Source organism: Heloderma suspectum, chromosome 5 (assembly GCF_057233095.1).
Source record: "Heloderma suspectum isolate Gila_16-S chromosome 5, 16-S_ref, whole genome shotgun sequence".
NCBI lineage: Eukaryota > Metazoa > Chordata > Lepidosauria > Squamata > Helodermatidae > Heloderma > Heloderma suspectum.
This window is the reverse complement of record NC_139462.1, coordinates 192,065,151-192,088,794: the sequence shown is the minus strand read 5'-3', so window position 1 is coordinate 192,088,794 and position 23,644 is coordinate 192,065,151. Positions and strand designations below refer to the sequence as shown.

Genomic DNA, 23,644 nt, shown 5'->3' with positions numbered 1-23,644 from the left:
ATGGGGTTGCACTCCCCCTGAAAGACCAAGTGTGCAGTTTCAGAGTCCTCCTGGACTCTGAGCTAACTGGGGAAGCCCAAGTGGCTGTGGTGCCCAGGAGTGCTTTTTACCAGCTTAGGCTGGTACGCCAACTGCTGCCCTAACTGGAGAGGATGGACCTTGCCTTAGTTATCCACACACTAGTCATGTCCAGGCTGGACTACTGTAATGCGCTATATGTGGGGCTGCCTTTGAAGATGGTTCAGAAACTTCAGCTTGTGCAGAATGCGACCGCCCGAATATTGGTGGGGACGAGGCGATTCGATCATATAACGCCTATCTATGCTAGCTGCAGTGGTTACCGGTGCGTTTCCGAGCCCAATTCAAAGTGCTGGTTTTGACCTTTAAAGCCTTAAACAGTTTGGGACCAAGTTACTTGAAGGACCGCCTACACCCATATCAGCCTGCCTGTACTCAGGAAAGATCTATTATAGTGTAGGTCTAAAAGGAAAGATGTCCAAACATCTCTTTTGGTTACCTCAGGCCTGGGGGTCAAATACAGCTAGCTTGTGGTCCCAATCCAGCCATCTGGGGTTCCGCAGATGGCCACATCCCCTTCCACTGGTCTCTTCCCTCAACCACCAAGCATTCGGTGGCTTCCCAGCTTTTGCGCAGTTTTTTCCCATTCTAAAAAGGTGGAATGCCTCTCCTGAGGCTTGGATACTGGCAGTAAGAGCTTTAACTTCTTGGGTGTTTTTGTATTTTGTCTTCAACCCTTTTGCCTGTGGCCCTTCCCACCACTGGAACTTGGCTGCCAAGACCTTCTCCAAAACGGAATTGGGTCCTCAGGCTGAAAAAGGGTTCAACAACCCCGCCTTCGGAAGACAGCTTTCTCTTACTAACAGACAATTATTAGCTGGAAACATCCACTTGCCTGCAATAGGTGCTCATCCAGCAGAGACATGGACCAAGAAACTCGGCTTCTTTTCCTATTTATTTCAACCAGATGTGATGAATGAGTGGATGAGGCCTACCACAGCTGGAGGAGAAAGATGGCAACAGCGATGGCAGTAGTGGTGGTGGTTCAGTCAGTAGAATTCCACCTACCCTAAATGTTAAAGGATCTATGTTAGAATGGGGTCATAGTTAACTTAATGGGTAACTTGTGTCAAAGAGGAAGGCTTCAAAACCCTACTATTTCCAAGAACTAAATATATTCTGGTAGATATCTGTCAAGGGCTCCTTGGAGGCCTCTCTCAGTCTAATCTAGTAGCCAAGTCCAGACACAGACAAATGGATTCTTTTCAAAGCTTTATTCTTCTTTTACAACTTAACAATTCTACTGTTAGCAACTAGATATGAGCAGCAGAGTACCTATGCCCTACGTTGGAACAGTTGATCCCCATTTGAAAGGGAATTACTGGCAGACCCCTGAACTTAAGGACTAGGGAGAGTCCCTCCCCTTTTTCCTTCGATCCTCTGGGCGCAGCCGTTGTTTGCCCGCCAACCAGGCACTACGCCTCCTTTCTGCGCCCTCCATTTGGCGCTGTTCTCTGCATCGGCGTTGCGCGTCCATCAAGTCTACTTCCTGCGCTCTGTCGCTCCTAGGACTGCTATCTAAGCTAGGAATGCTGGTGGGAGGAATCTCCGTCAGCTGTTGGCCCTGGGAAAGAGGAGCGCGCTCCTCTCCCAGGAGCGACTCCTCTTCCTCAGAATCAGAACTACTCTGGGATTCTATGGGCTCAGTGTCCACCCTGACAATATCATGCAGAGATAGCGGTATAACTGCTCCACCAGGACTGTCCTACCATTAGGGTGAGGTGGCTTCCTCAGGTGGCCAATGCTGAAGTATGGGGGACAGGAGCTGGTAGTGGCTCTCCCCCCACCCCCAAGCCCCTGGCTGACCCCATCTGAGTCAGGGCCCCTGTGGTAGCAATGCTTTCTTGTTGTTGGTCTGGGCTGTGGACTCTCTTTTCTGGTCACCACTGGGAAACGCCCCTGACCAAGCAAGCAGGGAGAGACACAGTCAGTCCAGACCATGCACCCCAGCACGCATTGCACATGTGAGATATTTTTAGAGATACTTTTAAAAATATGGTAAGTGGTATATAAATCTATAAAATAAAATAAAACATAAAAAATAAATGTGCACTTATTGCTTTGCTCAGGTGATGCCTGATGGCACCACTGCTGCTGTATTGCAGCATTTCTTTTTGCTTTTTGTATTTTAAATCTATTTTTATTAAAGTTTTCAAACATTCACATAAAACACTGAAGACGAAAACATGGTTATGTATCTATTTGATTGCATAGATACATAACCATTTGAAAAGGGGTAAAATAATTTGAAGGGTGGATATTTGTTTCAGCGGGTAGTGACCAGGTAGCAGGCAGAACAGTGAGTGAGCAGCAGGATGTGCCTGTAGGGATTGGGCCCAGCACCTCTGCAGATGTGCCCTAAGAAGACATGAGAACTGATTCTGAGTCAGAAGGGAGGTGGAAGGCACTGTCAAGCTGCAGGAGTGTGTCTGTGTGTGAGAATAACCGTGGCAGGGAGGACGAAGCCAAGCTGCCATCTAATCATTTGGATGACAGTGAGGCTGGGGCTTCTGAACTCATAGGAACGTAGGCTCCTAACAAAGAGGAGGAGGGGGTGGGAATAAGAGACCCACGAGATAAACGTCAGATGAAAAGGGAGGAGCAACACAGGGTCATGAGGTGCTCCAAGAGACTTGCAGCAAAGGAGGCAACCCTGTGGAAAGATCCACCTTGAGGGCAGAACTTGGTATCCCACTCTGTTTGAGAAGCGGGGGGGGGGGGCGTCCCTAGTAGCTAGTGGCAGTTTAGTAGCTAGTGGCAGTTTAGTAGCAACTCTGATTCATGGTGCTTTATCCTGGGATAGCTGCCTGAAGCTTACTTATTATACAAAGCCTGCTAGGAAAGCTTGTCGCTGATTGCTGCATGAGGATACTGTCTGTAGCCTGAGGCAATGCCTGTTTGTTTGTAGTTTGCATAATAAAGGTACTTGACTGGAAACACAGCTTGTCAGCTTGACTTCAAAGAAAGCCAGGGGTCAGGCACCTGACAGTGCCCTACTTTAGAGAAGACTGCCCTCTATTTGAAGGGCTGTCCATTCCAAGTGTGGTTTAAAGATAAAGATAAGAAGAGAGGCCAGGAACCTTGAAGCTGCCTATCAGCCGTTAGCACCTAGACAGCAAAACCATCAGGTATAACAAAGGTCACCTGGTCTTCTCCACTATGGTGAAATGTCTTGTATTTCTATTTAAATTATATGCAAATTTTATGCAAATCTGTGTCCTCTTTTGGGGTTATACATTTTTTCTTTTTTGTCTCTGTGTAAGTGGCCACTCAAGTGAGCAATAGTGAGGTGGTGGGGGACAGAGTTGTGTATGCCACACAGCCTGCTCTGTACCCCATAAACTTACCTGCTGCCCCCTGTTGTGTTGGAGGACATTGTACTCCAACACTATCAGCAGTGGGACAATTTAGCAGCCAGCCCAGTTGGAGTCTCTATGTGGAATTGGAGGAGAGTATGTATGTCAGGTCATCTTGTCCTTCACCTTTGGCAGCAATGTATTTTTGGTTGGCCCTGTGTTCACCTTTGCTTTAGATTCCTATCTCAGTCACAAAAAGCTATCCTGTATCATGGGGTTGTTGTGAGATGACTGAGATAAGATTATGGAAAGGGATTATAGTTACCATCTTGGTCATTTGAACTGCTATGCGGTGGCAGCAAGGAATCCCCTTCCTTCTCCTTCTCTATGATGGCTGCAGCTATTTAGATGCAGTAGCCTTGGTCAAGAACACAAGCTTTCTGCCAAAGAGCAATGGCTTTCTTACAAAAATGTAAGTCAGATAATTTTTGAGACTTTGTTAAATGTATGACACAAAGACATTTAGGCTTCATGTGCCCTTCATTCCCCAGCTGTTATTTGCAGACGTTTGGCTTTTCCTCTCAGCTGTTTCTTTTTGAAAATGATTAAAATAGCTGAATTGGTTTTTCTGAGCCACCCGGATGAGGTTGGGGAAGGTTTCTGTGACACCACAGCCTCTACTGGCCACGTCTGCATTGTGCAGCTTATTTTGTCGGCTTCGCTTATGATAGACATTTTTGTAAGGTGAAAAACACCTAAGTGAGAGGCAGACTTTTTGATTGCTGTTTCTGCTTAAATGGCAGAGTGTGGTGAAGAGGAGGCTTTTCGTGGAAGAAAATGTGAAAAAGGAAATAAGGCCCAATTGCCTCTAACGCAGGGGTGGACAACTTGTGCCCTTCCAGACGTTTTGGCCTACAACTCCTTTGATCCTGTCCCCTCTGGCTAGGGCTGATGGAAGATGATGATGATGCCTTCTTCCCTCTTGCAAGGAACCTAAGGTGGCTAACACGGTCCTCCTCCTGTTCACTTCATCCTCACAACAACCCTATGAGGTAGGTTAGGCTGAGAGTCAGTGACTGGACCAAAGTCACCCAGTGAGCTTTATGCCCGAGTGGGGACTAGAAGCCAGATCTCCTGGCTCCCAGTCCAACACTCTAACCACTACACCACACTGGCTCTCCAGTGGTAGGCCAAAACATCTGGAGGGCTACAGATTGCCCACCCCTGGCATAGAAGATTAGCTGTAGGAAAGGAGTATGCCTCATATCATCCGTAGAGAGTTGGGTTTGCGGAATGGGATATCCAGATTCAAAGTTCACTCAAAGCCCTCCAGAATTCACCCTGCAGCAACTGCTGCTTTCTGCCAGGTCGTGCAGACTCCCACTTTTGTCAACTCATAGGGAAGTGGTTGTATGTATGCAATGTATATAGGAGCACTGAGTCGGCATCGCCTTTATGTGCCTCTGCAATTACCTGACTTTTAAAGCTGCTTCAGCATGCAACCACCTTGCGCATAGGCTGACAGAAGACTGTGAGTGCCATAGGCTGAAGTGACTGTGTGAAGGTGAGGCTCCTATCTATGAATTTTTCCTGGGCACCTTGAGCAAGAAGACAACAACAACTCTCTCAACCTGACCAACCTCACTGAGTTCTTGTAAGAATTGTAAAGCACTTCGTACACCAAAACACTTACAGAACTGAGGAATAGACTATTCTTTTCCTTCCTTAGTTCTTTCCTTAGATTATTCTGTAACTAGCATCAACCCCTGTTCTTTACACATTTTCCATCCTAGTTTCAATAAAATTGCAAGCAAGCCAACAAATCCTTTTCTTGATTTCTACTTCTGATCTTTGTAAGGATGGAATTTTTGTTCAAGAGAATAACAGAAGTGTCATATTTTGGCGTCTGAACCGGGTTTCGTAATCAGGGGTAGCAGCTGGTAAATGGGGTGTCAGCACTGATAGCTGAGCCATAGTAACAGCGGGACAAAAATGGTTCCTTATTCAGGTAAAACGGTGGGATCTGCAATGAAAAGGTTGCAGTGTGGAGTGCGACTGTTCACTGTTCTACTCACCCATGTCAGTCATAACCATGATACTGGTGTTTTTTTTTAATTGTATTTTATTCTTTTAATTCTTGTGACCTGCCCAGATAAATTCTGTTATTGGGCATATTAAAAGTATAATTAATACATAATAAATGATCCTCCATTCCATCCCTTCCCCTGAAAACAGTCAATCAGCAGCCCGTGGCCAGTGAGCATGCTCAGTCCTCATTGGGCTGTTTCTGGGATCCCCATACTTAGGGTGCAATCCTATGCAGGTTCAGACAAAAAAAACCTCTACACCTGTCAGCACTCCCTAGCCAGCATAGCTGGCTGAGGAATGCTGGCAGTTGTAGGGCTTTTTTCTGTCTAAACATGCATAGGATTGCACCCTTATGATGTTTTCTAAAAATCTTTTTGTACCTTTGCAAAGATTGGGGCTTCCCTGAGCTTGCTGATACCTCCCTCTTATGCGTGGATGGTGCCATTTTGGATACATCAGCAATGGCACTCACTATGTGAATATCAGAAATAGAGGGAATGGCTAGGATAACTGTGATAGCGTGCTTGCATTTAAGACAGCAGTTCCCACTGACGTCAATGAGATTACACCAACAACCTACGTTTTAGCATACCTCCATTTGAGAGCTAGCAACTCAAGTTTCAGAGACAAGAAGATTGCCAAGATCACGACCGCCCTAGCAGTGGCAAGATCACAGATCATCCCCCCATCTTTTAAGTGCTGAGTTATAGGCTTAGCTGTTATTCTTCTATATTCATACCTAGCAATTCATATCTTTTGTCCTTCTTGACCATTCCTCTAACATACAAAGGTTTTTATGTGAAAGGTCACAGCCAGCGTAAATGCCACACATAAGCTGGCAGAACACGATACGTGGCTAACATAAGGGATGCCCCTCACACTGACGTCAAAATATGCCAGTTGCTGTCTTTACAAATCAAGAGAGCATCTCAGTCTGGAATAAAATAATCATGTCCTTGTTCAAAGGAATACTGACAGTCTGAAAAACACTTGGCAGTAATTAAAATAAATGGGGCTTGCTTCCGAATAAACATGCTAAAAGCAAGAGGACAAATCTCTTGCAGCCTTTGTAATGGTCTGTGGTTGCTTATGTGAAATGGCTTCATTTCACATGGATGCTGGTAATGTATCAAATGTGTAAGGGTATGTTCAGCTCCATGGCAGGGTCATCAAAATACAGGCCTGCAGCAGGGTTTTCCTTACTGCTTCCAACTTATATAGGGCTACTTGTGCAGAATAAGGCCTATATTGTGACCCACTTTCTCTAGTGCTGAGAGGTTCCAGGTGCAGTACACTACCTGGGTTTGGCTTCCCTTTGGAGAAAAGCTCACTGAAGACTTAGGCATTTTGTAATATTTGTTTTATTTACAAACGTACAAGTAGAACATAGGTGGATATAAGCAGCCTGAGCACTCCTAGGAGACAACAGTTCTGTTACACCATATCACATCACCAGAGATGCTTTGCACCACAAGATCCTTCCATTCTTAGTTCACAGCTCTCACTCTCTCACTCCCCTGTGTCTGTCTCTCCAAAACTGCTGTCATAAGAACATAAGAAAAGTCATGCTGGAGTAGAGCAAAGGTACATCTAGTCCAGCATTCTGTTCACACAGTGGCCAAGCAGCTGCCTGTGGGAAGCCCGCAAGTAGGGCATGAGTGCAATAGCACCCTCCCGCCCATGTTCCCCAGTAATTCCTTAAATCACTGCCTCTGATACTGGAGGTAATATATAGCCATCATGACTAGTAGCCATTGACAGCCTTATCTTCTTATGGATTTGTTCAACCCCCTTTTAAAGCCATCCAAATTGGTGGCCATCACTACATCTTGTGGTAGGAAAGTTTAACTATGTGCTGTGTGAAGAAGTACTTCCTTTTATCTTGCCGGACTCTCCCACCACTCAATTTCATGGCATGACCCCAAGTTCTAATATGATGGGAGAGGGGGAAAAAAACCTCTCCCTATCCACTTTTTCCATACTATGCATAATTATGTGCACTTTTATCATGTCTCCTCATAACCTTCCTTTTTTCTAAACTAAATAGTCCTAGACATTGTCTCCTTGAACATACCTCTTACATCAGACCCTCCTCTTAGTTGGGAGGGGGATGTCACATTCTCAAAGCTCCGATGGCTAAAAATGGGAAGATCTCCCAACCATTAGTTCCCACATCCACTATTCTGTTCTATTAACGTGCAACTTCTTTTTTTCTTTTTTTCTTTTTAAGGAAGTTTGCCCCATCACTGTAACAATATTTTCTTTCTCTGGGTACATATACTCTGCCCCTTTGATAGTACAGACCTTACAGTGATGGTCCTGATCTAAATCCCACCCCCAAGCTCTGCTGGCTATTTGCCTTAGGAGGAAAAATTCAGTTGGTGCTAATGGAAGTTTTTCTCCTGGGCTACATAGTAGGTCCCAGTAGCAATGTATGACTGTGAGAGCTGGACTATAAGGAAGGCTGAGCGCTAAAGAATCAATGCTTTTGAACTGTGGTGCTGGAGAAGACTCTTATGAGTCCCCTGGACTGCAAGGAGGTCAAATCAGTCCATCCTAAAGGAAATCAACCCTGAGTGCTCATTGGAAGGACAGATACTGAAGGTGAAGCTCCACTATTTTGGCCACCTAATGCGAAGAGAAAAGTCACTGGAAAAGACCCTGATGCTGGGAAAGATTGAAGGCAAAAGGAGAAGGGGACGGCAGAGGATGAGATGGCTAGATAGCAACACCGATGCAACGAATATGGACTTGAGCACACTCTGGGAGAGAGCGGAGGACAGGAAGGCCTGGCGTGCTATGGTCCATGGGGTCACAAAGAGTCGGACATGACTGAATGACTGTACAACAACAACACATAGTAGGTACAAGGGCCCCCCTATGCAGATCAAGACCATGATGGAGGCAAAGGGTTGAAGCCAGATTCCCCTAAAGCATAGTAACAATCCTATCCCCTCCCTCAGCTGCTATTTATAAAAGACTATCATGCAAGGGCCAACGATGTCATTAACATCTCATTTAGTTTGACCCTCAGCCTACTGAACCTGATGAACCCTGAGATGAAGAAAGTATTTACCTGGTCTTGAATCAGGTGCAGCTGTCCATGGCTCAGTGTGTCCCAATCCCCATTAACAAACCTCAGTCAAATACATGCTTAAATAAGAATATTTTACACTGTCTTTGAAATATCTGCATCGCTGTGACAGGTTTCAAAAGGTAATTGATTCCCTGTGTACATCTCTCCCACTCAGTACCATTAAACACATTTAGATCCACCCATTGGCTTGTTGCCGGAGATGCTTTGTGCAGTAGCGGAGATAATAACACAGTGCATTTGCTCATTGTCTTATCTAGTTTCCAGTCAAGCAAGCTGTGGCCAGTTGGGTTATATATAGAAATAATTAGACCCCAGATTATTTCAACCCATGGATGTAAGTAAACAGATCCCATCTCAAACCAATGGAAACCATTTAATGAAAAAAAATACAGGCACTTCTTCCCTGGCTCTGATATGAATGCACTAGTAACACTAAAGCAGGGTTATACAACTTATGGTCCTCCAGATGTTTTGGCCTACAAATCCCATCAACTCTAGATAGTATAGCTAATGGTGAGGGATGATGAGAACTGTAGGCCAGAATATCTGGAGGACCACAGACTCCCCATAGCTGCATAGTTATTGACACAATCACTTCTAGACATCCTCTCCTCTCCACTTCCAAACAGTTCCATGGTTTACAGAAGAACTGAGGGAGCTGAAGCAGCAAGGGAGAAGACTAGAGCACTGATGGCAGAAAACTTGATTTGAATCCAACAAGACACATCACAGGGATCATTTGAAGACCTATGGGGTGGCGATACATGCAGTGAAACGAGCTTTCTATTCTACGCGTATTGCGTCTGTGAGTGTGACCTGGGTGTGAACTCACACCCAGCTGAGTTGTTCAGGGTGGTTAGGGAGCTGAGTCAGGGCCCCCGCTCAGTCTGTCTCTAGAAATTCAGTAGCTGCTGTGACACCTTTAATGGGTTTTTTTTGCAGATAAAAATATCTCGGATACGGGCTGGCTTGGATACTGTTGTGGGGACAGAAATCTACAGTGGGGTGTCCAGCAACTCTGCTTGCATGATGAAACTAGATCATTTTCAGTCTGTGACTCCTGATGATGTGGACAAGCTGCTTGGTTTAGCTGAAAAGACAACTTGCCTTCTTGACCCTTGCCCATCCTGGCTTGTAGTCCAGGGAGGGGAGATGGTAAAGCAATTTTTGCTGAATATTATTAATGCTTCCCTAAGGGAAGGTAATTTTCCATTGTGTCTGAAAGAAGCAGTTGTTAGACCACTTCTGAAGAAGCCCTCCCTTGACCCCCTGAACTTTAATAATTACAAGGCCAGTAAGTAATTTACCATTTTTGGGCAAAGTAACCAAGAAGGTGGTGGCCATGCAACCTCAAACAGTTTTGGTTGAAACTGAATACTCAGATCCATTTCAAACTGGCTTCAGAGAGGGATATAGAGCTGAGACTGCTATGGTCACCCTGGTGGATGATCTTCACCTGGGAATCAATGGAGAGAGTGCATCACTATTGGTTCTTTTGGGCCTCTCAGTGGCATTTGATACCATCAACCATGGTATCCTTTCAGACCATCTGAGGGAGTTAGGGGCACTGCTCTTCAGTGGCTCTGCTCCTTCCTCTCAGTTCCAGATGGTGTTACTCAGGGTTAAATGCTCCTCGAAAAAGGAGCTGTTATGTGGACTCCCTCAGGGCTCTGTCCTATTCCTGATGCTGTTTAATATCTACATGAAACCTCTGTGAGAGATCGTCAGGAGGTTTGGTTATCAGTATGCTGATGACACCCAAATCTATTTCTCCGTAACATCTTCATCCAAGGAAGGTATGACTCCTCTGAATGACTGCCTGAAGTCGGTAATGGGCTGGATGAGGGAGAACAAACTGAAGTTGAATCCAGGCAAGACAGAGGTGCTAGTTGAGAAGGGCCCTAATTCAGGTATTGAGTCATGTCAACCAATTCTGAATGGGATTGCACTCCCCCAAAGGAGCAAGTTCATAGCTTGGGAGTGCTTCTTGAACTGACCTTGCTCCTGGCACCTGAGGTGGAAGCAATGGTGAGAAGCACTTGTTATCAGCTTTGGCTGATACGCCAGCTACGCCCATTCCTGGAACATGTGGACCTAGTAATGGTGGTGCATGTGCTGGTAACCTCTAGGCTTGGTTTCTGTCATGCACTGTTTGGGGGCTGCCTGTGTATCTAGTTTGGAAACTCCAAGTGGTACAAAATATGGCAGCCAAGTTGGTCTCTGGGACATCCCATGGGGACTGTATTACACTGGTTTTAAAATCATTACTCTGGCTGCCAATTTGTTTCCAGGCAAAATATAAAGTGTATTTATATTACCTTTATATTACTCTTACCTTTAAGGCCTTACATGGTGTAGGTCCAAGGTACCTCAGGGAGCGCCTTCTCCCCTATGTCCCAGTCCACCACCTGAGGTCCTCTGAGGGCTCTCTGCTGCAGCTGCCTAATGTGAGATTGACAACCACACGCAAGAAGACCTTTTCCTTTGCCACCCATCAGGTATGGAATGATCTGCCAGCTGAAATGCACCTGGTGACCTCTTTGAACGTTTTAAAGTGGGAATTAAAGACTCTATTATTCTGGCAGGCCTTCCCTTTTTAGAATCCTTATTTCTCTTTGATGATTGTCATATTCTGTTTCTAGGCTGTATTGTTTTTATTGTAGGTGTTGTTGTTGTTGTTTGTAGTATTGTTTTTAACTCTGTGTGCCACCTAGAGTATTTTGTATATAGGTTGGTTATAAACTGAATAAAAAAAAATAAAAATAAAGCCTGGCTCTCATTATTTTTTTGACATAGTCAAGTCAACCTTACATTATTTTACTTTGTCAGTTTCATACAGTAATCATTGCTTTTGAATGGATCATCACTGAGGCCTTGTTTGCATGTTACCTGGAGTGGCATGGATTTCTCCTGCTCTGTGGTTGCTCTAACAACCCTTTGGATAGTATGTTGATTCTTATTTGGCTATGAACAGATGACAAGTACCATAATTGAGAATCACATTCAGTTGTCTTGTCACTGCTCAAAATATTTATCGATAGATCATGCAAGAGCTGTGTGAATGCATCTTCTTGATATACAGCTATGAATTTTTGTTCTACCATTTAGCATTAGAAATGGGGAAAAATTAGTTTAGTTTGAATTTAATGTGAACTGAACACATTTTGCACTTTTGAACCAATATGCAAATTTGAAAGTCAGTTATCTGTTGAAATTCGCACTTTTCCGAAATTTGCAAAGGAGTTCTCAAATTTAAAAAAATGCATATAAAACTTTGTATATTAGGGAAAAGGGCACACAAAAATGCATATATTAGTGAAAAGAGCATTCACAAATGCATTTATGTATTTATTTAGTTATTACATTTCTATACTGCCCAATAGCCAAAGCTCTCTGGGTGGTTCACAACAGTTAAAACCATAAAATACAGAAACATAATAAAACATAATATAATTTTTTTTAATTCCATCAATGGAACAGTGATTCCATCATTGTCATGACGCCCAGCCCTTGGACCTTCCTTGTGCAGCAGAAGATTCTGATGAGGATGTGGCACAGGCTGCTTTTTTGGGGGTAGCACAGTCAGTATCTTTTTCAGGGCCCTGGCTTTATCCTCTGACTTAGAGGATGAGTCCCTGGCAGAACCTCCATCTCCCCAGCATCACAGAAGTCTCAGGCTACAAAATCAGGTGAGGTGACTTTAACAATCAAGTCAGCTCATCCAGAGGGGTGGACGTGATCACACTACAGGTCTTGCCAGCCTACATAAGGCTTCAGTTGGGTTTAGCTCCCTGCTGAGACAACATCCTCATATTGTCCTAGTAGGAGAGAGTTCCATCCAGCAGGATCCACTTAGATCTATCTAAGAATCTACTTCTTAATGAGAACTTAATGATATAGGGTGGGATATAAATGTTTTAAATAAAATAAATAAATACTTCCTTTCTGCCTTAGTCTGTCTTCCTGTCTTGATCTTGCTACCAGCTTCCCCTGTGAACCTCAAGAGACCATAGAACGAGACAATTATTCCTGTCCATGAGGCAATATGTCCAGAGCACAGCTTCTTTGGGGCAGGGCTGTAGCAGTGGTAGTGTACATGATTTGCATGCAGAAGGTCCCTAGTTCAGTCCCCGTTATCTTCAGGTAGGGCTGAGAAGAGACCCACTTCTGAGACCCTGGAGAACCATGACTCTTGTAGACAATACTGAGTTTGATGGACCAAGGGTATGACTCTGTATAAGGCAGCTCCCATTTTTCCTGTGTTCTTTGGCTTCCACCCCTGCTCTTTTCCCCATTTACCCCATTTGATCTTTAGCCCTGTCTAAGTCATGCACAGCCTCCAATTTAGAGATGGATGAATCAGTCAATTTCAGTTTCAGTTTCTCATTGTTTGATTTGTCCTGAACTTTGATAATTTTTTAAAAATAAGTTTCCATGAACATTCATATGTATTTTTGCATACACACTTTTTGCAAGCAATTTTCCTAGTATAATGCAATTTTGAATGTTATTTTCACTATATACACATTTTATGTGCACTTTCCTGTAATATACTCATTTTTGTATACACTTTTTGTTTTGAGAACTCCACTGCAGAATTTAGAAAAGTGTGAATTTTGAAGGATAATTGTGTTTCAGTCTGTGTATTGTTTCAAAAGTGAGAAATAAGGTAATTTCTCCTCCATCCCTACTCCTGTTCTCACCTTACCAAGTCTTGTTAGGTCTCCAAAAGCCATGCTCCCATATTACCTAACTGCTTGAAATACTGTCTGGCTGTGCATGACAAGATGCCTCATTCTCTCCTAGATTCCCCATTTATACTTCCCCATAGGCCGGGGCAGACATTTGAGATCCCAGATCTCATTCAGAAAGCTGGCATAGCACATTCTTCTTCATAGCATCCAGACTCAACTCCAAGGACTGACAACATATAGTCACAGGATGCTTCCAGACTAGGCATTATCCTCCAGTCACCCTGTGTCAAACACAGAATTTTACAGGGGGTCCACATTACATTGTCTTCCAGTTGTAATCCCCCTGTTTTCCCACTGCTTCTTCCATCTTTTCTCTTACCAGAATTGTTGTTGTTGTTGTTAAGGAGTAAAACATAGAATACATCACAACACCTTTTGATTTGTTAGCGCTGGGAACCCTCTGGCTTGGATTCAGACTTAGTCATGCTTAGAGTAGACCAATTGAAATCAATAGGAAAACTAAGCCGTGACTAAATTAAGTCCCATTGATTTCAATGGGTCTACTCTAAGTGTGACTACCTTTGGAGCCAAGCCATTGTCTGGATGCACCCATGGAACTAATAACTCTACCCTCTGAGGGTCAAATTAGACATGACAGGGATAGGTCTGTATATTTTAAACATGGAACTGATCCAACATGTTGAAAAGCAAAAGGGACATGCCAGTGAGGGGTTCCTCATTCCCCTGGCTTACCTCTTTGTGGCCTCTCCATGTATGTGTCTCACATCCAGGGTCACTTCTGGTATTGGAACCAAATTTGAACCTGAGGTGATTCTCCAAGATTTTTTTCTTAAATTACATATATTGTATTTCACCTTCTAGTATCAATGCAGCAACAACAGCTCTCTATACAAAGAGATGACATCTTCTATGATGTGAACTTGAAAGCTTCTTCTTCCATCACCACCACCAGTTCTAAAGATAGGCATCACTTGGCTTATTTTATATCTCAGTCGTCTGGGCTTTTGAGGTCTGATATTAAGTTTGCATTGTATCTTTCTCTTTTATTTACTCTCCTTAGTCTTGTGTGATCATCACAGGCTTCTTTCTTTTCTACAAACCATGTAGGCAGCAGTTCATAACCCACAATTATGCTCCTGCTGTGGGTGTCTTTAGCAACTCCTCTGCTTGTATTGTCTATTGTCTTCATGGTGTATTGGAAATGTCCACACATGTCCGGCAAATGGTGCATATCTCAATAGGCAGAACATTATCAAATGGTAACACATAGGCAACCTCTTGAGTCTGACCTAAGAAAAAAAGTTGTACCTTCTGTTTCCTTATAGGTCTGATGAAAAGTGACCTTTTTTACATTTTAGAATAAAAAATGATGAAGGAAAAATTAAAACACACATATAATGAAACCCTTAAGTGAATATTTAGAAGATTAAGCAGAGAATTACCCAAAGTAAGTGCTTTCTGTTGAGTAGTTGGCTATGATTTTTATAATAAAGATGAATCATTCATGAAAGAACAAGAAAGCATATCATCAGTGCCTAATAACTGTATCTATGGTCTACTTGAATTTACAGCACCATATAATGTTAATATGTTCCCAAGAGGATTCTGCAAATCATTACATATAAATATTTTATTTCTGCTTGATGACAAATGCAAGCAGAGTTAGCTGTACAGCCTTTATATGCGATAAAAGTAGTTAAAGGGGACTTCACATTGTTATAGGTCAAGGTAGGCAACCTTTGGGCCAGTGGGCACATTTAGAAATTTGGGAAACTGTCCTGGGCACAACCATAAAATGGCTGCCATGGGTGGGACTGGCTAGTCACACAGGACAAATAATCGGCCCAGGGGCATTCATGGGAAATTAAACTGGCAGCAACTAGAGGCTCCCAGTTTACTTTAAATCCGCCCCAGCTGTCAGTAAGAAAATATAAATATACTTTTAAAATAAAAATTGGGAGGAGTAGGGTGTCTCAGTGGACATGAAAGAAGGTGTCTGAGGGCACACTGGATCTTGTATAGAAAACGGCTCGATGCTGAACAATAGGTGCATCCTTGATGGCTCTTGATATTAGTCCCTACCTAAAACCCATTGGAGCGAAATACATCTTCAAGATGAAGGACAGGATCTAATGCTGGTATTTCACCAGCACTAACCAAGTTGCACTAGCAGAAATGACTGCTAGCATAACGGGAAGCTATCGCTTAGACTGCTTGATAGTGCAACCCAGGAAACTACCCCAAACTATTGCTTCCGGAATGGGTCAAGTCAGCAGAACTTGTCTATGAGCTCTGCTGACTTGTCCCATTCTGGAAGCAGTAGTTTCAGCTAGTTTCCAGTTGCTGTAGTGAGCGTTTGTTCGGAGGAAGGGGAAAAATTGTGTTCTTGGAGCTGACTAGTGAGAGGCAAACTCAGAGGGCTACAAGCGGTGGAGGCTGGTGGCTCCAATATTGGGGGGGCTACAAATCCATTCTGGGTTTTGGTCAGAACGAGCCAGAACTCCTTTAGAGTTCTGACTGGGTCTGACTAAAACCTGGAGCGGATTCACTGCCCCACTGACATTGGAGCCACACACCCCCACTGACACGAAGCATTTCCAGATCTGTCATAATCCAGAAGTATTAAATACCCACTTTGTTCATGTGAACAGAGTGACATCTGCTGGAGATTGCAAGCTGTTGGTGCAGCCGTGTTTCTCAGTGATGCACATGGGAGCCACACAGGTAAGCTGGATAATAATAATGCGGATAAGAAAGTAAGCTGGAGGTGGTCAAACATGAGATGGCAAGATTGAACATCGACATCTTGGGAATCAGTGAACTAAAATGGACAGGCATGGGTGAATTTAATTCAGGTGACCATCATATCTACTATTGTGGGCAAGAATCCCTTAGAAGAAATGGAGTAGCACTCATAGTCAACAAAAGGGTGGGAAAAGCAGTACTGGGGTACAATCTTAAAAATGATAGAATGATCTCAGTACGAATCCAAGGCAAACCATTCAACATCACAGTAATTCAAGTCTATGCCCCAACCACTGATGCTGAAGAAGCTGAGGTTGATCGGTTCTATGAAGACCTACAACACCTTCTAGAACTGACACCAAAAAAAGATATCCTCTTCATCATAGGGGATTGGAATGCTAAAGTAGGAAGTCAAGAAATCACTGGGATAACAGGCAGGCATGGCCTTGGTATACAAAATGAAGCAGGACAAAAGCTAATAGAGTTTTGCCAAGAGAACACGCTGATCATAGCAAACACTCTTTTCCAACAGCACAAGAGACGACTCTACACATGGACATCACCAGATGGTCAATATCGAAATCAGATTGATTATGTCCTTTGCAGCCAAAGATGGAGAAGCTCTATACAGTCAGTCAAAACAAGACCTGGAGCTGACTGTGGCTCAGATCATGAGCTTCTTGTTGCAAAATTTTGGCTTAAATTGAAGAACGTCGGGAAAACTACTAAACCATTCAGGTATGACCTAAATCATATCCCTTATGAATATACAGTGGAGGTGAGGAATAGATTTCAGGGATTAGACCTGATAGACAGAGTGCCTGAGGAACTATGGACGGAGGTCCGTAACATTGTTCAGGAGGCAGCAACGAAATCCATCCCAAAGAAAAAGAAATGCAAGAAAGCCAAGTGGCTGTCTGATGAGGCTTTACAAGTAGCTGAGGAAAGAAGGGAAGCGAAAAGCAAGGGAGAAAGGGGAAGATATATCCAACTGAATGCAGAGTTCCAGAGAATAGCAAGGAGAGACAAGAAGGCCTTCTTAAATGAACAATGCAAAGAAATCGAGGAAAACAACAGAATGGGAAAGACTAGAGATCTCTTCAAGAAAATCGGAGATCTCAAGGGAACGTTTTGTGCAAAGACGGGCATGATAAAGGACAAAGAAGGCAGGGACCTAACAGATGCAGATGAGATTAAGAAGAGGTGGAAAGAATACACAGAAGAACTATACAGGAAAGATCTGAATGTCCCTGATAGCCATGATAGTGCGGTCACTGAACTTGAGCCGGACATCCTCGAGAGTGAAGTCAAGTGGGCCTTAGGAAGCATTAGTAACAACAAAGCTAGTGGAGATGACAGTATTCCAGCTGAGCTATTTAAAATCCTAAGAGATGATGCTGTTAAAGTGCTGCATTCAATATGCCAACAAATTTGGAACACTCAACAATGGCCGCAAGACTGGAAAAGGTCAGTTTACATTCCAATTCCAAAGAAGGGCAATGCCAAAGAGTGTTCAAACTACCGCACAATTGCGCTCATTTCACATGCCAGCAAGGTTATGCTCAAAATCCTACAAGCTACGCTTCAGCAGTATGCGAACCGAGAACTACCGGAAGTAAAAGCTGGGTTTCGAAGAGGCAGAGGAACTAGAGATCAAATTGCCAACATTCGCTGCATCATGGAGAAAGCAAGAGAATGCCAGAAAAACGTCTATTTCTGCTTCATTGACTACGCTAAAGCCTTTGATTGTGTGGATCACAACAAACTGTGGCAAATTCTTAAAGTGATGGGAGTACCAGACCACCTTACCTGTCTCCTGAGAAACCTGTACGAGGGTCAAGAAGCAACAGTAAGAACCAGACATGGAACAACCGAGTGGTTCAAAATTGGGAAAGGAGTACGACAAGGCTGCATATTGTCACCCTGCTTATTTAACTTATATGCAGAGTACATCATGAGAAATGCTGGGTTGGATGAATCAGAGGTCGGAATTAAGATTGCTGGGAGAATTATCAACAACCTCCGATATGCAGACGATACCACCCTAATGGCAGAAAGTGAAGAGGATCTAAAGAGCCTCTTGTTGAGGGTGAAAGAGGAGAGTGCAAAAGCTGGTTTGAAACTCAACATTAAAAAAACGAAGATCATGTCATCTGGCCCTATCACTTCCTGGCATATAGAAGGGGAAGAAATGGAAGCAGTGACAGATTTTACTTTCTTTGGCTCCAAGATCACCACAGACGGTGACTGTAGCCATGAAATTAAAAGATGCTTGCTCCTTGGGAGGAAAGCTATGGCAAACCTAGACAGCATAGTAAGAAGCAGAGACATCACCTTGCCGACAAATCAAACTAATCAAAGCTATGGTTTTCCCAGTAGTAATGTATGGCTGTGAGAGCTGGACTATAAGGAAGGCTGAGCGCCGAAGAATTGACGCTTTCGAACTGTGGTGCTGGAGAAGACTCTTACGAGTCCCCTGGACTGCAAGGAGGTCAAATCAGTCCATCCTAAAGGAAATCAACCCTGAGTGCTCATTGGAAGGACAGATACTGAAGCTGAAGCTCAAATATTTTGGCCACCTAATGCAAAGAGAAAACTCTCTGGAAAAGACCCTGATGCTGGGAAAGACTGAAGGCAAAAGGAGAAGGGAACGGCAGAGGATGAGATGGCTAGATAGCATCACCGATGCAATGAATATGAACTTGAGCACGCTCCGGGAGAGAGCGCAGGACAGGAAGGCCTGGCGTGCTATGGTCCATGGGGTCACGAAGAGTCAGACATGACTGAACGACTGAACAACAATCTTTAAATAATGGATGTTCTCCTGTGATATCTCCTAGAACCTAGGGAAGAACATGGCCGTTTGCAGCCTTCAGCTGATTGCACTATCATAGTGAATTGCTGTTACACTGCCATCTACTGGAAGACGATTCTAAGGTATCATGGTCATCGCTTGATTTCTCTACTTGTTCAGAATAAGGGTTAATCCAAACACGAACTCTATTTCATTTCATGTCATCGAGAGGTGTTATAGGATAACAGTGAAAAAGTATGAGTTAAGGGTGAGAAAATCTGTGTTTCGATTCTCACTTCAGCCACAAACATACTAGGCCAGCTATCTCTCAGCTTCAACCTCCCATTTACAATATGGGGGGGGGGATAATAACTGGCTTACCTTAAAGGACTATTAGCATCAAAAGTAGTATGTATGAAAAATCACATATTATTTCACTGTTGCCTCTCACTTACACATATGTTTCCTACGCATCCATACATCTCCAACCTCGAGAAACTCTTCTTCTTCTTCTTCACTAGCTTTGTTGCATTTATGTCATTATGTATCCAAAGCACTTGGATGCCATTTGCTGGATGAATTACAGGGTGTGTGGGGAGAATGGGCAGTACTTTGCTTTGCGTTCAAAAGAGTGGTTTTGTGTTTTGGAGCTCGGACCACATCTCTCCCTTGTAATCAGTTTTGTGGACAAGTTACTTTTCTTTTACTCTCACCAGTATGTCTTCTGGGAAAGGAGTGTTTTGTGACTGATCATGTCCATCATGGCAGCCGTTTTATGAATGGACAAATTTCCCCCATGGCAGCCATTTTGTGAGACTGCCCATGATATTCTTTAAAATTCCATATGTGCCCACCAACCCCAAACATTTGGGGATCCCCGCTGTATGTCATGTGAATCACCTTAACCGAGCCCCACCTTTAGTTTACCTGATCAGGGACCTCGTTCACTCATTTGTGGATGGCAGAGGTTATGAGAGTCAGTGTTGTGATGCTGTGTGACATCACACATATGTAAATAGTGAACCTGTGACTATAGAAATGTATTCTGTTATGACTCTGTGTTTAGGGTGAGTATCTCTGTTGTGAGAAGGAGATGAGTGACAGGAAGAATAGCGGCTTTGCATATTTGTGATGACTGGCTGAGAGAGTGAAGGGTGTGTGTGAAGTGTGTGTGCTACATAAACAGTGTGTTGTGCTTTTGTGGGTCAGATAGGGTTTGTACAAGTGATGAGATAGGGATTAGATGAAAGTGGGTTTAGATCAGAGATAGGATTTTTAGGCCTGAGAGAGAGAGAGGTCTGTGATAATCGTGAGGTAATTGCGAGTGTGATCTGGAGTATTGTGTATGAGAGAACATAGATTGATACAGCCATTAAGAGTTACTTATATACTGTTCAATAATGTAATGTTGTAATTACTAAAGCTTTCTTTGTTTATAAAATCATACACCTTCTGCTCTTGGCTATGTAAGAGGGAGGTAATAAAAGGAACACTACAAGGTTATAGAATAAAGTCTATGTGTCCTCACAGCTCAAGGACAGGATAAAAAGGCTTGAGCCTAAAGGTCCTGGTGGCAGCAAAGCCAAGTGTGTGTGAGAGAAAGTGTTTCCTGCAAGGGTGACAAAGGCCTTAGAGAAGGGGAATTCTCACAGGGAATAGGTGGGAATGCCACATGCTATTTAATTCCTTCATATTAACTTGTATGCCTTAACTATAATAACCAGATAATGGCTCAGGAGGATGCATTTTGATTGGGCAATAGTAGGTAATGTCATGCATTGTTATAATAAAATTTTAAGAACTGTTCAGCAGCTTTTGTTTATTCTTAAGTAAGAACCACACTTGTGGATGTTATTAAGTTGCAGTGCAGGGCATGCTGATCATTTGTTTTGCAAGGACTGCTAATTAGCTATTGTGTCTCTACCTTTTGCCAGGAGCTTTTAAACAATTTCCCTCCTATGCCAGCAACTTGACAGGCAGTTTTTTTATTATTATTATTTTTAAAAGGACACTTGCAGGGCCTAGACTGCAGATAAAGCCTGTAGGCAGCTGACAGGCAATTATGTATAATAAGGTGTTATGAAAACCACATCGCAGCAGGTGCAGCAAGAAGGAAGAGACAGCCTCCTGCTGCGTTTGCATAGAGAGCAGAAGGAAAGTTAGTGGCTATGAATGGAAAAAGCACTAGAGCTGGCATATAAAATACAAGGCACCAAAGAAGCAGGCATTCCTTAAACCTGCTGCAACAATGTGTAAAAGGAGAGGTGCCTGGGTTCAAAAGCCTACTGGGAAGTTGTATTGTCAACCCCCTAATTCTAGATAGATGGGTGCAGGGCTAGCTGCCATTATTCAGGGCTCCTGGCTCTTTTTGTGAGCAGCTGCTGCTGCCATTTTCAGTTGCCAAAGACAGGCTGTCACATGCAGGCTGAGGACACGGTGTGTGCAAGTCAGTGCAGACTTGCATTTTCCTGTTGCAAGGGCTTGAAAAGCTGCTCTCGAGAAAGTACTTCAAAAGCACGTCTGGGCTGAGATTTCGCACGTGCCATGGATACACACACGATCACCAGTTGTGTCATGGCAGCTTTTGAAGTGCAGGAACTCATCGTGACTGTCCCCATAGCCATGCTGTCAAGAAGAGTCCAAAATTGCAGGGAGCTGTATTGTTTCAAACCAGATGTTCATCTGCTAGGAGCAGGTCTTTTGTAAAGCTGTCTTAAAATCCCCCCCCCCCAATACTTGTGAGGATCACAGCTAAACTCAGAGGGAATAGGAAATCCTGCAGGGTGGTGGTGCCAGATGACGTCAATCTCCCTGCTAATAAAAAACATGCTGGCCCAGTATCCCTGCAAGCCCTGGCTCCGTTACACCACTAATGGTCACTAGCAAAGGGATAGCTCAGTGGCAGAGCAGAAGGTCCTATAATCAATCCATTGTGTCTTCAGTCTAAAAGTTTGGGTAGCAGGTGATGTGAAAGACCCGGGTCTGAGACCATGGAGAATCACCACTATGCAGACCAGACCATATGGGGCTAGCTAGCAGATGAACAAATTTTCTGATATGGTATAATGCAGCTTACTATGAGCATCATTCATCACAATTCAGAATTTGCTTGGTATTTTTGAGCTCTCACAAGCATTTGTAGAAAGCTCATCTTTTCCAAGAACTTTCTCCCCGCTTGTAATATTGGTGGCATATATAATATTGGATAATATTGGTGGCGTGGATTGGTGGCATCTTGGTGGCATGGGTGCTGATCTTGCAGCGTGCATGAGCACGATCACTTTAGCCCTGTTCAGATGTTCTGTACCTGAATAGAGCAAACACGGGAGGAGAGGGAGCACTCCAGTCCCTTCTTCATTGCATTCGTCGGCCTCTATTTGTGGAGGGTGACTGTCTGAAGAGGAGAGCCTCCTGTATCCATGGGAGCTCTTCACGTGAGCCAGAATATTGATTTTCTATGCACAGAATCTTTATCATAATAATTCATTTACCAAGTACCTAACTTTTACAAAGTACTGTACCCAGATTAATAACAAGACAGTCTCTACTTGCAGGATTACATCTAACAGACACGATACAAAAGGAACAGGGTATTGGGAGGGAAGAGGAAAACAAGCAAACCAGTTCTTGGAGTTACATAGTTCTTACAAGGACCACCTTGAATGGAAACAGGCCAGGGAGGGGACGAGCCAAATGGCAGCTGGTTCTTCAGCTGAGCCGATGGAGAGGGCCTTGTGTCTGATCTCTCCTTCTGCTGCAGCCAGATGGAATGGCTGCGGACACATGACTGTTAAAGGAGAGGAAGATCCAAATGGCTGCTAGTATTTCAGCTGAGCCGATGGAGCAAGCCCTGCTGCCCTGTTTCTCCCTCTGCTGCAGCCAGACCTTGCTAACATTCTGAGCCAGAAAAGTGCTTCTGAGTAAAGCTGTGCACAATCCACAGAGCAGCTGAGCATTATGAGCACAACAAAATTGCATATGATCAGGTGATTCCGATGTCAGTGGGGCAGTGAATCCACACCGGGTTTCAATCAGAACCAGTCAGAATTCTAAAGGAGCTATCCAAGGATGCACCTCGATAGCTCCTTTAGAATTCTGACTGGTTCTGACTGAAAACCGGAGTGGATTTACTGCCCCACTGACATTGGAGCCACCAGCCTCCGCTTATACTGATCCAGGTAATTATACATTCATCAATATAACCTTCGTATGCAGTGATGTGTTTGACAACCGGTATGGCATACTTGAAAAACAACAGTTAGTACATGGTTGTTGAGAACTATGGTCCCCAATGTTGGGGGTGGGGTTTCTGAACCTTTGCTGCTCCTGCTTCTTTCTTTAATGGAATGCCAGTCGTATACTGGTGCGGAATAGAACACAGCAATGCCTTGGTCCTTCCCACAAGACTTGCAACGGAGTGAGACAAGGATGTAGGACAATCTAGGGATCGACCATAAGTAGCAGGGAATAGTATGGCAGCTAAATAACTAGGATTTGAGGGGGAGGCTTAGAAGGGGGGACTGGAATTTTAGAGAAGATGTTTAGGATTACAGCAGTCAGGGTAAAACTGTGGAGACTGAATACAGCAACTCTTTGGCTGTGACCCAAAGGCTGCTTATGTGGAAATAAGGTTCATGTTATCTCCATGTCACTACAGTGTGTTTGGCAGATGTATGTTTAATGAGAGTTTCATGGACCGTCCTTCAGTCTTCATCATGTATCGCATAAAGAATTATTAATTCAAAACCATAACTTGAAAAGAAACAGCATTTATCCCAACACAGCCAATAAGAGTTGGTGAGATATTTAATTGCGCCATCTGGTGACTCTT

The 23,644-nt window shown here is 43.7% G+C and overlaps 1 protein-coding gene across 1 annotated transcript in view; it reads left to right on the top strand.

Annotated features, from left to right (window-relative positions):
- Nucleotides 1-23,644, top strand: part of DYNC1I1 (dynein cytoplasmic 1 intermediate chain 1) — a 302,215-nt gene that overhangs the window by 26,120 nt on the left and 252,451 nt on the right. Inside the window, exons 4-5 of the mRNA XM_084858764.1 lie at nt 9,502-9,714; nt 10,902-11,057. Coding sequence (XP_084714890.1) covers nt 9,502-9,714; nt 10,902-11,057 — 369 coding nt within the window. The remainder of the gene's footprint in view (nt 1-9,501; nt 9,715-10,901; nt 11,058-23,644) is intronic.